Below are 16,501 nucleotides of genomic sequence, written 5' to 3'. Positions count from 1 at the left end.
AATAACTAGATAATGAGTCTCACCATGATATGGATTCTAAACATTTCTCATTACCTACCGCTTCTGTTATTCCAGAAATCCCTGCCTCATTTACAGCAGACACTATAGTTTCAGAACTTGGGATCTGTTTTGTCACAGAAATGTGGTGGGTGATGTTCTTCAGTATCTGCAGCTCTAAATCTCGTAATAAAATTTGCAAGTCATCCTTGGTTATAAATTGAGAAGAAAACTTTTGTAGCAGCCATTCAACAGAACCACCTTGCTGATCTTCGGAAAACATGAGTTTGATAGTTTCTCTGACTTGGGCATCAACCTAGTAAAATTAGTAAATGTAACATCAATTTACTGTTTTAACTAAATCACTTCAAGTTTTCACATACATTACCTTAAGATACCTCAGAAATACCAGATACCGTCTCAAAATCCATAACGTGACGCAATTTTTTCCTGAATATTAAATTTAACAACCCCTCCAAAAATGTTGCAATGCTTTAAAGAGAATAGGAATATAGAATATGGTATCAATGAAATTTATACCCATGGAACTAAAGAAAGAGAGAGAGACTGTCTGTGTTATTCAGACAGTGTGTTTCCACTCGGCATGACTCTACTAAGCACCTCTACAGGTCAGGCACACAGATTAATTAATCAGCCCCTGTCTTCAACCAACTTGGTCTGGGTAAGGGCACAGTCATACAAACTCAAAATGTAGCTTTATACATGCTAAATATTCAATGTGTATTATTTCTACACACATACACAATTATGTATATAAATTTCTCTGAATACTTCACAAGGAATGGAGTATGGGAGGAGAAACGCAAGAAAAAGTACAACCTTCCAGAATCATACAGACCTAGCTTATTCATTCAAAATAGTTCTCTAACATTCTGTATCAGGACATTATTTAGTCAACATTGCTCTAACAATGGCATCTGTACACTTCTTGCCCCTCGTCCTTCTCTGATGATAACTTTATTTAAAAAAAATTTTTTTTTAAAAGATGACTGGTAAGGGGATCTTAACCCTTGACTTGGTGTTGTCGGCACCACGCTCACCCAGTGAGCTAATTGGCCATCCCTATATGGGATCCGAACCTGTGGCATTGGTGTAATCAGCACCACACTCTCCCGAGTGAGCCACGGGCCGGCCCTCCCTGATGATAACTTTAGAGGACTGAACATTCTGCTCTCATAGCCTTTTGTACTGCTGCTTTTATTTCTTTAGGATGATTCTCAAGAATGTAGGTACTGGTTTCAAAAAGGGTGTGTATTTGTAATTGTCTATTAGGATTTTTCTCCAGAGGCTGTAGGTGTTCACAATCCCACTGGGCCACAAGAAGACCCGTTGCCCCAGGTCAGCACTGAAGCCAGTCTTCATTCTTGCTGATTGGTGGACTGAGGACTGTAGCTGTTGTAATTTGCAGATCTAATTACCAAGACTGAGCTCCCTGCTCACATGCTTTGCCAGCTCCACTGTTTCTCTTCTTACCAATTCTAGGAGCTTTCTGCACATTAGAGATAATTTTACTATATGTGTTGCAAATACTTTTTCCATCTACTGTCAGATTTGGACTTATGATAACTGTTGTCATTCAAATGTTTGTGTTTTCATTCTCAAGCAGCCATAAATGTCTACATTTTCTCCTTTGCCTAAGGATGCAAGAACCTGAAACAAAGTCCATGATATGTATGACCTAGAACAAAAAATGCTGCAGGGTACAGTGTGAGTATACTTACATGAAAAGATATACAAAAGCCACCCACCCCAAATAAATGTTAGTACATGGTTGTATATATATTAGGAAGTACAGAAAGATATACACCTAAGTGTTGATATGTTATGTTGCTGAAATGGGGGAAATTCAAGAAGCACTGAATTTGTTATTTTGAAATGCTTAAAAACTTCAAATATACTAAAAAAAGTCTTTAAAGGAAGCTGAAATTAAACATCTTAATAAACACAAGTCAGCAACTCAAGTTTTCTTTTACTTCCTATTATAAAACAAAAAATAAAAACTGACGAAACTTACTTTTTCATGTATTGTGTCTACCTTCTCACAGCTGGTTTTCAAATGTTGCCAATTTGACAATTCCAATTTTAGATGATCCAGCTCCAGTTCAAGATGCTTCACTGTGGATAGGAGGTGCTGCTCTTCATCAATCCCACTGGAAATCAACGATGAGGGGTGAAGAAGAGGAAGAAACAAGTCATGGTACCATAAGTCTCTTATGCTTTAAAGTAAACGCATACCATTAACACATTTAGGAGAAACCAATTCTAGTCTTGGATAAGTCAATACTATAAAGATATTAACTTGTACTATATTAATACATGGAAATTAATGACAGTTTCAAATCAAAATCCCAAAGGGATTTCCCCCCCATCAATTTATGTATGTACATACAAATATACACACCCACACAAATAGGCTGTCTACCAAAATGTAACAGTCTTTTAGTGACAAGCGAAAGGTCTCTCGGGCCGACCCCATGGCGCACTCGGGAGAGTGCGGCACTGGGAGCGCAGCAGCGCTCCCGCCACGGGTTCGAATCCTATATAGGAATGGCCAGTGCGCTCACTGGCTGAGCGCGGTGCGGGCGACACCATGCCAAGGGTCCCCTTACCGGTCACAAAAAAAAAAAAAAAAAAAAAAAAAGAAAGTTCTCTCAAAAAGCTATTTATTATTTAAAAACTGAATCTATTTTCTTAAAATTATAAAGAAGACTTCAGAAGCAATATTTAACAATAATCATTTCAAAAGTGAATCTAAATTTTCATGCTAACAGAACAAACAATTGCACTAAAAATATATGGCTTCAGGGTTTGTTTTAATAATTCTATTTTATGTAAGTACTATATGTTATAAAATACTGTTATATATTTATATCTGTTTATAGGTAGAGATATAGAAAAAATATATAGGTAGATAAAGTTGTTGAGATACTAACAATTCATATCTCAATAAAGTACACTTCTAGATCTACATTTTAGGATCTACATATTAGCACATCAAAAGAACTTTTTTGTTGAAATAAAGGCTCTGGAAAATAAGATATGCCCTAACACATATTCACCCTTATAGAAGGATATACAGTGTCTAAAAGACAGAAATACACAGGAGCAAAAAACAGGAGGATGCAGTTATCATGTAATAAGTTAAAGGTCATCTATGTGGTCCCTCTTGAGTCCAGCCATAAGGATTACTGGAAACAAGAAAAAGGTAAAGGGTGTCACATTAGACAAAGGGGAAGGAATGTGAAGAAAACTTTTGCTATGTGGATAAAATTAAAGATATGGGGAAAAAAAGATGTAACTTTGGGAATATTGAGGAAAAGGAAACTACACTTTAAGGAGACTTCAAGCAAATTGATAAACATGCAGAAGAAAGCAACCCAGTAGTGAGGAATCAAACATGAGATCCCCCAGGAATCTGCTAGGGGACCAGAGCTGTTTAGACAGCAAAGAAATGGCTCAGCAGAGGCACAAGAGTCACTGATTTCAAGTGCGGAAAGGCTGGCCCCACTTTGGTGGAAGCTGCCCAACATGTACTGGGCTGCCCCAAAGGCAGGTGTCCTACCTATTTGTGGGGATGCTGAGCAGGAGGGACAATGGCTGAGGTTTAACTCAGGGTCTACTCAGATGCCAATAGTGCCAGCAGAAGCCAGGCATAGAGTCCACCAGTGACGTGAGCTCCAACACTGACCCATTCGATCTACTCCCTGAGTGTGGCCCTCCAAGGACACCTGGTTGTGAGACTCTATGTCAAAGCAGGGGCACAATCAGCTTTGGGAGTGGTGAACAACAGACTGTCCATGCTGCGTGGAAAGAGGGGGATCTCACAAGCTCCTCAGGATGCCCTCTGTCCTCACATAGCTCCAAAGGGGCACCGAGAAAGACACACGGATAGCAATGTTTCAACCACAAAAACCGGTTACTTCAGGTGACACGTGGGTGCACGCAAATATCAGCACCCCTCGTTAATTTTTTCTACAGCCTGGCCAGTTAGCTCAGTTGGTTAGAGTGTGGTGCTGATAACACCAAAGTCTAGGGTTTGATCCCTATACTGGCCAGCTGCAAAAAAAAAAAAATTACTGCTGCTGCCCCAAAAAACCAAAAACAGAAACATGGAAGACAAAATATTAAACTATTTGAAATTATCCTACCTAATTGTTCTTAGCTTGGTCTGTTCCAATTCCTTCTGGATGGCCTAAAAAGTATGAGAAAACAATATGTTTAAATACACAAGTTAAATACTAACTTGTCCTAAAATCATACACTTGATTAACTTAAAACTATATATATTTATCTGAGATTTCCCTTACCCTTAACTCAGAGTCCAGACCTGCCTGTTGGCTGGTGGGTGGAGTACGTTTATTTCATTTTTCAAAGAAAACTTTAAAAAAATATAACATATATTCAGAGAGGTACACAAATCACATGGGAACAGCTTGATGAATTTTCAAAACAAGCGGCTCCTGTACCCAGCACCCAGCCTGAGAAACAACACTGCCACCACCTCTGGGGAATGTATTTTAAATGTGGAAGGACAAGGAAAAGACAAATTTACACATGAAGATGTGACACTAATTTGGTCTATTCAAAGACGTCCAAGATAGCAACACTATACTAAGTTGAATAACAGCATCTATGCAAACTCTGACTTAACAGAGGCCTTCACAGCTCCAACATAGGACAAGAAGACCACAAAATGAAATGAATTCTAGATGTCCTCATGAGGCTGGCTAATTCTCGCCTCTGGCTGGCTTCTCTCAGCCCCCTCCATTTCCTCTCAGTTGAATTCAGTTGATTCTAACAGGGTCAGTAATACAGGAGCTGGTCTGGTCCCAAGACTCCCATAGGGCTGTTATACACCTAACCCTTAGGTTAATCACGTTTTGCAGTTTAATTCAACAAATATGCATATATGAGTACCTAACATGCCAGGTTCTGTGTTGAGCACTGGAGATAAAAAGAAGCTGAACCTAATACTCCATGATCTCTGCTGCTCAGACCAATGCAGACACCTCCTTCCTTCCTCTGGCTCTACCAACATACAACACACTTTCCTACCCCAAATTAATTTTGTCTGTCAAAAGGTTCAAGTTCTTTATTGTCCCTCTAAAGACAATGTAATCTCGGTGGAGGCTGTGTGATACTGAAGAAAAACAGGAATCCTGGAAGCAAGAATAGCTGGATTTGAATCCAGAGGCTGTCTGACAGAGGCAGAGCCACTGCTTCACATCCATAGCCCCGCTCTGTCCCCTCAAGAGACACCTGGAACCAGTGAGTCAGGCACACCAAGTAAACATTAAAGCAATAAAATGAAACTAGCAAGGGAAAAAAGGGAATAGTCAGAAACATTTTTTTCAGTTTTATAAAGGACAACAGCAGATACCCTAAAAGCACATTCAATAGCTAAGAAACTTTAAAACATTAACTGTAGTTGATTTTTCTCTTATTAAAAAAATCACTTTGTTGGGGGTGACAATTATAAAGTCAAGAATAAATACCTCAGATTTTTCTGTCAGTTTTCCAAGAGTATCTTCCAAGTTTGAGATACGTACTTCATGTTCTTGGTGTAAAGTTATAAAGTCAGTCTTAGAAAAGAAAATGAATGAACAAATGGTAGAGAAAGTTAAGCAACAAACAAAAACATAGCAAGTTAGGTCAAGTCATTTCTAACAGAATATCAAAACATTAGAGATTGGTCACAACTTGGCATAGCATACTTAAAGGAGTAATCACCCAATAATGTCCTTATCTTCATCTCTAACTTTAGAGATCTTAAACCTGTGCCAAAATGCACAAAATAGCTTTTCTAGTTACTTAAGAATATTAATATAAAGTTGTATAAATACCAGAAAACACTCTCTGCATAGAAAGCAAATCAATTACCACTCATTCAACAAATATTAGGCACTCAATATATTTAATGATTTAAAGTAAAATAACCATGGATAAAAGTACACTTATTTCCCCTTCCATCATTTCATAGTCATATGAAATTTATGATATACAAACATTATATTAAACATTAAACTGATTAGAACATTTTCCCAGAACATTTGATAATATCATTCAGAATCAAGTTTTCATTAGGTGATTAAAGAAGTTTATTAAGTAGTTGACTATGTAGGTGACTTTTCTGGTTTGGTGAGAGGATGCAACATTAAATTAACAGTTGAAAAACAGTAGTTTGTTTTGATCAATTTCTTCAGCAATTCTTAGGAAGGTAAAATCATAGTAATATTACCAGATACAGTCCCTGGGAAGGTGGAGACAAATCATTGCCAATTATACAAAAAAAAGTGCAACAACGCAGCAGAGAACAGCAAAGGCGAAGACACTGCATACACTGAATGACTAAAATTCAAGTTCCAGGACAGAAATAGAGAGTAATAAAATATTCTGATTATGCAGCATTTTGTTTGTTAAATTATACTCCATTTCATTCCAAAATATAATCAAAACGATTCATAAAAATTCACATAAAAATAAGATTAGGGGTCCTGAGGCATGGAGCAGGGGATCAACCCTTCCTCCTGCAACCAGGAAAGAGCACGACAGAAGCAGCATCTGCTCTACAATAATAGTGGGGGACCTGAACACACCTCTCTCAGCACTGGACAGATCATCTAGGCAACAAATCAACAGAGTAACTGTTACCCTTTCAGAAGGAGAGAAGAAATCTAGGGTTATCAGAGGTGGGGGTGGGGAGAAGGCAATGGGGAGAGATTGCATAAGGGGCATAAAGAATAAGTATGATTTGTAATAAAGTATATGCTAGTAATATTGATTTGATCAATATGGTCAATGTTGAACACTAAAAATATGTATAATTATGATTCAATTAAAAAAAAGGAAAAAAATAAAATTAAAAATGAGATAAACCAGAGCCAAGGGATAAAGGTCAGCCACCACACTCAGCCGAGACACCTGAGGCTCTAACAATCTCTGACAGTACTATCCAACACAGCAGCTACCAGCCACATGTGGCTATTCAGCACTTGAAATGTGGCTGGTGCAACTGAGAAACTGAATTAAAAAATTTTTATTTAGGTCCGGCCCGTGGCTCACTCAGGAGAGTGTGGTGCTGACAACACCAAGGCCACAGGTTCGGATCCCATATAGGGATGGCCGGTTAGCTCACTGGGTGAGAGTGGTGCTGACAACACCAAGTCAAGGGTTAAGATCCCCTTACGGTCCTCTTTTGAAAAAAAAAAAAAATTTTTTTTTATTTAGTTTTAATTAATTTAAACTTATATGGCCAAATAAAACTAGTGGCATACTCTACTAGTGCAAATATAAGATAAATATATGCCAGTAGCTCAAGTGAAAAGATGACAGATCACCAATTACCAGATAGTGAAGGTATTTAACAGAAATGTGTGACTGCTTCAGAAGGAAGTCTGGGATTCTGCCCTCCACCAAGGTGACCATCAGAAGCACACCTGTAGAGAGGCATTGGAAGACAGCAGAAGAACGGGCTAAATCTGTACTGGGATTTAATTAAAAAATGAGCCCAGGCTACATACAATGTAGTTTACAGAACACTAGCTAAAGAAATTCTTATTTATCTTGTTTTTTTTTGTTTTTGTTTTTCAACAATAGTCAATTATTTTCTTTACAAGACCCCATAACCAGATCCTCACTATGTCATTCCTGTGGTGGGTGCCTCAGTTAGAAAATACTTCTTGAGATCAATGTGCTTTCCTGGTGTGACTGCTTGGCAACTGTCCTGCCTATGGGCACAGAATTCAGTGATCTACCACAAAGAGGATTCCAGCTATAGTTTTTTTTTTCAACCAGCATCTATTTTTGAGATGGACTAGTTTCAACCCTTTCTACTGTTTTAACATATCTGCAAAGAAACAAAGTTCAGACTTATCCTTTTATTTCCCTTTTCCATTTACAACGTTGTTAAATGGCCAATAGGAACAGAACAATAACTATGTTAATTGGATCTTACTGAAATCATCTCAATTTTATGGCTGAGAAATTAAAAATAAGCAACTATGCAGGAACCAAAGCAGGGCAGTAAAGTGTCCCTTGAATGGATATGAAAACTCCAAGCATGGTAATCCACGGTCATTCAGAGAAGGCATGAACATCTCTGCAACCTCAGAGTCCTGGTGTCAGCACATAACAATGTAATACATAAACTGATGTGCTTCCTGCCACATCAGCATTAAGAAATGCTCATTTATTCAACAAATATTCTTTTTAGCCCCTATCAGGTGTGAGAAGACAGCAAATTAAACAAGCAACAACTATACACAGTGAAAAATGCTGATACTATTATAGGTGAAGTATAAGATGGTAGGAACCTACAACTGGAGAGAGTAACCTGGTCAGGCAGCCAGGAGTAAGTGATATTTGACCTGAGACCACAGTACAGGCAGGAGTTAAAAGTATCACCTGGCTCCATGTGGACAGGGCTAGAAGGCAGAACTGACCAGGCATGAGATGGATGAGACTCTACCCAGTGGGATATGGGTCATTCCCAGACTGCGGCTTTGACAGGTAGGAAGACAGTGGGCTCTTTGCTTATACAAGAGACACCAGGGAGAAGCACGTTGACAAGGCATGGGCATAATATATATTTTAAAGATTTCAGTCCAAAATATCTAAACTAAATAATTTTGGAACATAAGAAAATAAACATCAGTTTTGAGGACAATGGGCTGACCTTTCTATCAGAATGGCAAATAAACGAGACATTTATATACAGGCCTGTGTTCCATATGGAAGAGTAGCTACTCTTAACCAACTATTTCAAAATCTTGAGATATTTTTATTTTTTAAAAAGATAACCAGTAACGGGATCTTAACCCTTGACTTGGTGGTGTCAGCATCACACTCTCCCAAGTGAGCTAACCGGCCATCCCTATATAGGGATCCAAACCCTTGGCCTTGGTATTATCAGCACCACACTCTGCTCCCAAGTGAGCCACAGGCCAGCACTTGAGATATTTTTAGATCACAGATTTGTACTTTTCAAATTAACAATGACAGGGAAATGCAGATCAAATCAATGCTGCCAGTACCAGTAAAAGCACAGCTAAGACTTCCATTTAATTATGTTCAATATATTTACAAAAGGTAAAATGCAGGCTAGGGACAATTCATAGAAAAGGATGAAAAGGCCATGTTACTCCCATGACCATCAGACTTCATTCCTGGGCATTACCACACAACTCTATCCTCACCCCTTTTAGGGACTACCATCTCCTGCTTCCACAGGGCACTATGGAAACCCCACTCCCTCTCAGTGTGTGCTGCTCCCAACAATTAAAAACAGATAATACAACCCCTTCTCACAGCAGCACCTCTCCTATCCACTCTGTCCACACAAGCTACAGAAGCTTCTCAGCGTTACCTTGGAGCCCAGCAGCCCAGTGGCTGTCATCTCCTGCAGGTGCTGTCCCATGGCATCTCTAACCAATGATGACAGCGCTGCACCACCATTATCCATCTGGTCCACCCGTGCCTGCAGCTTCTGAAGTAAAATCGTCAGTTCTCTGAGTTTCTCGCCATGGTGGTGGCACTGCTCAGACAAAGAGGTCACCTGCTGGTCCACGTCATTCATCCGATGCCACTGAAAAGCCTCACCATCACCCTAACACAGCAAGCAAGAAATGAAACTAGGCAGTCAAGTGACCATGAGTACAGGGTAAATCAAAAACACAAAATAGAATGTTAAAGCAAGATGCCAACTACAGGGCACAAAAACACACTAAAGGAAAATACACAAATACCTTAATTATTAGTGATTATCCTTAATGCAATATGGCTACAGGGAGTTTTCATTTTCTTCTTTATACTTTCAATATTTTGCAAAGTAACAAATACCACTACATTTTAAAAATTAAAACTAACCAAATAAGAAGATTACTTTAAATGTGCATTATTTGAACTATTTGAGAACATTTAAAGAGCTATAAGATTTGCTTATTTGACATTCAAAAATACTTTCTAAAACAGGTCACCTTGTTCACAAGCAGTCTGAAAATTTACTCTGAGGAATATAAGAGAATTTTCTTTCTTTCTTTTTTTTTAAAACATGACCAGTAAGGGGATCTTAACCCTTGACTTGGTGTTGTCAGCACCACGCTCTCTGAAGTGAGCCAACCGGCCATCCCTATATAGGGACCTGAACCTGTGGCCTTGGTGTTATCAGCACCACACTTTCCCAAGTGAGCCACGGGCCAGCCCTATAAGAGAATTTTCTAACTGGTTACCTGCAGAGGCTGATTCAGGTGAGAAGTTTCAGGTTTAAATATGTTCTTGAGGTCATCTACCCTCTGTGTTCTATGCCTGTTTGTCCAGTTTAATACAGGCAGTAATGAAAAGAGATCACCCTGGCTCCATAAAGAGAGACCTGCACCTTGAAGGAGAGAAAAACAACTATACACACATGTGCATACACTGCTTCTCAAAAAAAAAAAAAAAGTATTTAAATGCTCGATTTTATCACTTATTTACATATATGTATGGGTATATACTAATTTTCTAAAGTAACTAAGCCAAATTTTACTTACCTATTAAAAGTAATAGTGGGATGAGCAAGATTAAAAACTTGCAAATATTTCGAAGGCACCTAGGAATAAAAATAAGAACATTTAACTTGGAAAAAGTAAAAGGTGTGGTTCACCATTCTATTTCCCTCCTCTAGATAATTTTATACAAAATATCCCCCTTACAATATTAGTAAAGCAGTTATAGTTTAATCTACAAAGTTTGTATATACCTACAGGAGAACTTTCCCATAAAATGGTATCCTCAAGACCCATGTTTACAATCAAACATGTTCACTAACTTTCTATGAGCAAGGAAGGCGCCTGCTGGTGCTACAGGAAAGGCCTTGAGTACCTTGAATCGCTATCCCCTTGGCAGCCTGGTCCCCTGGGACTGCACTAGCGCAGGAATCACAGGCACTGGGTCTCCTCCTGACCAGGCCTTCCAGCTATGCCACCTTCGTACTGCCCCACCTCTGCACACATGCCTTTCCCTGCCTTTCCTATCTCTCAGGCTGGTTTAAAAAATTATATAAGAATATAAAAGCACTCTATAAAATATGAAATGGTATACCAAACTACAAAACACTATGTAAATATAAGTTAAATCATTATAAAATAATAAATCATACAGGGTTTGATCCCTGTACTAGCCAGCTGCCCCCCCAAATAATAATAATAATAAACCAAACGATAACCTGCAATTAGCACAAAATTGGTTCTTTAAAACACCAAACTGACATGATACCAATTTCCTTACCTTGTAAGAAGAAACACATTCAGCCAAGAAATGAAAGTAACAAACTGGTACCATCCAATCCCTAGCCACCAGAACATTCCAGAGGCTGCCTTCCCTAAAAGAGAAAAAGCCAAACATTCTAAGGAAATGTTCTTAGGAAAACCAAGCTCTTAAATGGACTGTTTTTTTGATGACCAAGCTAGAAGCACAAGGGAATTTACTAATAGATATTTTCAAGTATATTAAGATGAGATTAGGGATGAAGCATATTAAGATGATGCCAGTCATCACAGCAAGAAAAGCAATATAGAATGCAGATAAATACTCAAGACAAGATACAAGAGAGAAAACACCAAATCCATGCATTCTTAGTTACACTGAAATCAAACAGCTGGACTTACACAAAACCCAATACACCAGAGAAACAAAGATGCTCATGCAACCAAAAGTATAGTATGTTAGCATTTCTAAGTAATAAAGAATGAAATATGTTATATGTTATATCAAGGATCAAAGCATGAGAACCTAAAACGAAATTTTTATTTGGTTAAGTAAATCATTTACTGCAGGTGCTTAATTGCCAAAAGCTTTGGAGAGAATGCTAACACAGAAATCCAAAATAACCACCTGGAGCAACAATGGCCAACCAAAGAACCGACCACACTGTCTCGAACACAAACCATCCTGCAGCTCCGATCCTTTGCAGTGTTTGCATCAAGAAGTAACCTGTGACAGAGAAGATGTGTGCGGGAGGGGACCCTCAAACACAGAAACCAGAGAACCAGCTCTTCATAATGACAATATGGCAAGAAACTCCTATTGATACACATTTTACCAAAACTCTCTCATATTAGTACATCAAGGGCCTCTAGACAAAAACAACTATTTTAAGCCTAAGCAGGATACTTGCTAAAATTAACTTATGAAAACCCTCTATATTTTTTAATAGTTTTCATTCACTTCTGCCAGCAGATATTTAAAATGTAAAATGCAGATAAATATCCCTTATAAAACCCAAGGGTGGTGGTGGTGGTGGTTGGAAACTACCCTATAAATGTTGGCAATTGATGATAGCAGAATTTATATTGAAAGATAATATTTTAAAGCAAATTGAAACTGCACAGACACCAGCAGTCCAAACACTATGGGTGTGAAAATGATTATTCAAAGTCAGAAATGAAAATTATTCTAAAGGCTAACATTTTCCAGTGAAAAAGTATTTTGGAATGATAACTGGTAGTTCCACTGGATGACAATACAACACAATAAACTTAGTACCACACATAACACATTATAAAATGCAGAAAACTGTTTATAAAATCTATTTTGTTCCATTTTTTCAAGAGTAATTGCTAAAAGTTATATACTCATTAACATTTGCATGTTGACCCCTGAAACTACTAAATAATTCCAACTTGGCTGATATGCAAAGAAATATGGTTTGAGGATTTTAAAAAAAAAAAACCAATTGCTTTATCTTTATTGATTAATAGCTAAGAGACAATTATTTTTGAAGCTCAGCTAAAAAAAACCAAAAAACAAAAAACCTGCCTAAGGAAGGTATCCCCTTTTACCAAGAAAGTTACAGGTATAAACTCGAAATCATCTAATTTTTTAAGTGTAAACGTCCTTACCGTGAACTTCAGGACAGACAGTAATCACAAAAGCAATGAGGTACTTCCAGCAACAGGACAGAGGGGCAAGGAGCTATTTGCAATACTCCAGCACAGGAGGGTAATTAGTAATTAGCCTTTTCTAAACTTTTAATCTCACCTGAAATAAATTGCCTTTCACACATTTAATTCATACTAAATAAATTTACAAAGAAGCTTTTCAAAAAGGAGATTCTCCATATTTTAAACCAAGTTAATATTATTCCTGTCAGTTTTTAAAGCAGCGCTTTAAAACACTTGAATTCCAAACACAAACCAAACGAGGAACAAGCACTTGTGAAAGAACATGATAAAAACAAAACAAAACAAAGTGCAAGAGACAACCTGCATAAGCACAGACGTGCCAAATGGTCCCTGCCACCCTGCGTGGACTTGAAGACTGCAAGTGGAGGGCTGAGTGTGTTTCAAGGTGCTTCTTCCCCTTACAGTCATCGCCTGTGGGTGTGGTGACAAGCAGTTAATGGGACAGATTAATATACAAACCTTGTCAACCTGAACTGTGCACACAATAGTAGTTTTTAAAAACTAGGAAACTTTATAATGCAAAAAAAAAAAAAAATCAAAGCATATGCATCTGATGGCTGTTAGCTTCTATTATTAGGGGTTTAAGTGCCAGCTCTACCAGCCCATCTTAATTAACCAGGGCCACCGTGTTCATATGGGTTGTTCATTCTCTATTACTAGCGGCCCAGTACTACAACTGGAGGGAACCAATTCCAAGACCAACCGTTCCACATGTAAAATGAAGCCATACTTACACAGTGATTCCCCATTTACACTGGGGTGGCCATCCTCTCTGAGAAACTCTTTTACATTCATTCTCCCACAGTAACTGGCATGAGCTGCAACACACGCAAAAGAGGCTTAGAAAACTCACCAATGCTGAGCACAAATGCTTCTCAGACCCCAACAAAGCCAGCAGAATCAAAGAACATGCTAAACAGATCACTTCCAAGTTTCAGAACAGCTGATGGCTCCTACAATGTAGGTGAATACAGATGCCAAGGCTTTGATTATGAGAAGAGATTTTAAAACCCCACCTGGCTAAATACTATGTGTAGTCAATACAATACAAAGATTGGCCTGCTTAAAATTTTTTTGAAACACCATGATTCTAAATACCATTCAAATAGTGTATTTGCTTTAAAATGGTAATAAGCAAAAATCAAAAGCTGAGTATATTAACCTTCATACTTAAATGCTTAAGCATTGATCAACTTTCAGAAAACTGAACTGTATTCAGAACACATTAAAACTTTCTTAAGTTCTCATAATAAAAAGATCCAAAGGAAGCAGCCACAAGCAAGAGCGTTAAGATCACAAGAGGAGAAACGTGAATGAAGTGCCTTGTAAGAAAAAGCAGTTTTTTTTCCACCTTGAAAGCATTATTTGGTGGGAAAGGGTGAAAAAAATTATTTAAATACCTTTCGATTCATAGCTTTTTGACTTATAGCTTTTTGACTCATAATCTTTTGATTCATAACTTTTCAATTTGTAATTTTCTGATTCATAATTGAGCTTCATTAAAACCACGTGAAAAAGTTGAACTAAGAATGATGAAAAAGATGACGAAGTGTATTTGGCCAGCCACAAAATCCTATCCATGTAGAAAGATGCACCGCCTATTAAAAAACCGTGAACACACGTTATTTCTTCCCATAAAGCCAACATTTACTCCCCTGATAAGTCAGATACCCAGATTATTAATTTCAGGCAACACTTTAAAAACGGGCACCAAAGACAACTTGGTAAGAGCCTTACTGACAGATGACAGCAACACTGAGACATGGAGCTGCAAACCAAGCCAACACGGGAAAGCCTAACACCATGTCTTTTGCACTAGCAATCTTCTATAAAATATCCAATTTGAGATCATTTCACCCCAATATTGTTTATACAGACACTACAATATTTAGATATTGCCAAACAGCTACTTCCTTACGTGACCTCTGACCCACCAACTTGAGAAGGAGTAAACAAGAACACCAAAAACACCTTCAAGGACGTTTGCTACGGCATTTGCAACAGGGGAATAACAATCGAAAAGATCATTGACAAGTGATCAATTAAATTATGGAATATCTATATAAAAAATATAAAGGCATCCTTTGCTACTTTTTAATAGTGCCTATAAGCTTCAGAAGATACAATGTGATTGATCCCTGATATTTTTTCTGCTAATCTAAATGTGTGGGGTGATATTCTGCAAATCACAGCTGCTAGAAATTTTTATTCTTGAAAAAAATGTTTCTTCATGGAGTAGACTTGTATGCACACTGTCAATTCCAGCCCGCCTCTTTTGGGGCACTGTAGTCTCTGTTTGCAACATACAGTGCTTCTGAGACTCAGCTCTTCCACTTACTTCCCCAGCCCAGTGAAAATTGGTAAGTTCAGAATACATGGTATGAGGCCCACTTGAACTAGTGAAGTATGAGTTGGAATGACCTTATTAGAGAAATAAAATTAGAGCTTTAGTATTTTCAAAAGAATAGAAAAAATTCCAATTTGTGAACTGGAACACTGTACTGAAAAAACAGAGCTGAGACCATTAGCCTAGTGCCAACTTTTATACTGCAGTATAAAATTTATATAGAGGTTGGTAAAAAAAAAGCAAAAAAAATTTACCAAGAGGTAATTAATGCATGGTAAGTCTCACTGATAATCAAAAACACTAAAATTCCATTTTTTATCCATCAAATTGGCAAAATTTAAAAAGAAAAAATATGAAGATGTTGCAAGAGTAAAGAAAAAACGGACCCTCATCCTGCTACAGAGGACAACAATGTGGACCAGGTTTTTACGAAGGCAACTGGAAGAATCTATTTAAACTGAAATTGCACATTATTCTTACATATTGATTCTACTTCTAGCTTTGCACATGTGTACAAATACATATGAACAAGAAAACACACCCAAAGAAATGATGTTTTTAATGCTATAAAAACATAAAAAAACCTGAATGTCCATGTAGAAACTGATTAAATTTTGATACAAACATAAATGTAATGTTAGACAGGAATAAAAAAGAATGAGATTGGGCCGGCCTGGTGGCGCACTGCTACAGTGCCCCGTTTGGGAGTGCAGCGGCGCTCCCGCCGAGGGTTTGGATCCCACATACAGACCGGCCGCAGACCAGCCACTCACTGGCTGAGCGAGGTGCGGGCGCGACACCGAGGGTTGCGATCCCGTTGCCGGTCACGAAAAAAAAGACAAAAAGGAAAAAAAAAAAAAAGAATGAGATTAATCTCATTTAACATATAAAATGAAAAACGTTGCAAAACTATATATATATACACACATACACATGTACTATGATAGCTTTTTTTTTTTTTAAAGATCTCTAATTTTTACTTTCCAAAAGTTAACCATAAAAAAGCAGTGTTTCCCCAAGTTTACTTGGGTCTTTTAAAAAAGTCTGTACCCAAGCCACATGTCATATACCAAATTAAATTAGAATGTCTTGATGTGGATACATTTTTTAAAAGATTCCAGGTGGTATGATAGCTTTTAAGTAAAGACAAAACTATACAGTTTTTTTTTTTTTTTAAACTATGTAGTTCTTTAGGTAC

The 16,501-nt window shown here is 37.7% G+C and overlaps 1 protein-coding gene across 5 annotated transcripts in view; it reads right to left on the bottom strand.

Annotated features, from left to right (window-relative positions):
• SUN1 (Sad1 and UNC84 domain containing 1) overlaps window positions 1-16,501 on the bottom strand; it is a 52,894-nt gene that overhangs the window by 11,035 nt on the left and 25,358 nt on the right. For 2 of the 5 annotated variants that reach the window (XM_008564106.1, XM_008564113.1), the window contains 11 exons: window positions 14,357-14,554; window positions 13,691-13,774; window positions 11,887-11,985; window positions 11,281-11,374; window positions 10,545-10,603; window positions 10,245-10,390; window positions 9,383-9,622; window positions 5,514-5,600; window positions 4,167-4,210; window positions 2,033-2,168; window positions 59-313 (listed from right to left, as the gene is read on the bottom strand). In XM_008564106.1, coding sequence (XP_008562328.1) covers window positions 59-313; window positions 2,033-2,168; window positions 4,167-4,210; window positions 5,514-5,600; window positions 9,383-9,622; window positions 10,245-10,390; window positions 10,545-10,603; window positions 11,281-11,374; window positions 11,887-11,985; window positions 13,691-13,774; window positions 14,357-14,554 — 1,442 coding nt within the window. Of the gene's footprint in view, window positions 1-58; window positions 314-2,032; window positions 2,169-4,166; window positions 4,211-5,513; window positions 5,601-9,382; window positions 9,623-10,244; window positions 10,391-10,544; window positions 10,604-11,280; window positions 11,375-11,886; window positions 11,986-13,256; window positions 13,368-13,690; window positions 13,775-14,356; window positions 14,555-16,501 lie in introns of all 5 variants that reach the window. The other 3 variants (XM_008564133.1, XM_008564120.1, XM_008564127.1) reach the window with 3 other exon arrangements.

The sequence above is a fragment of the Galeopterus variegatus genome, unplaced genomic scaffold, assembly GCF_000696425.1.
Source record: "Galeopterus variegatus unplaced genomic scaffold, G_variegatus-3.0.2 Scaffold182, whole genome shotgun sequence".
NCBI lineage: Eukaryota > Metazoa > Chordata > Mammalia > Dermoptera > Cynocephalidae > Galeopterus > Galeopterus variegatus.
The sequence above is the reverse complement of the archived record's forward strand: the minus strand, read 5'-3'. Positions and strand labels throughout refer to the sequence as shown.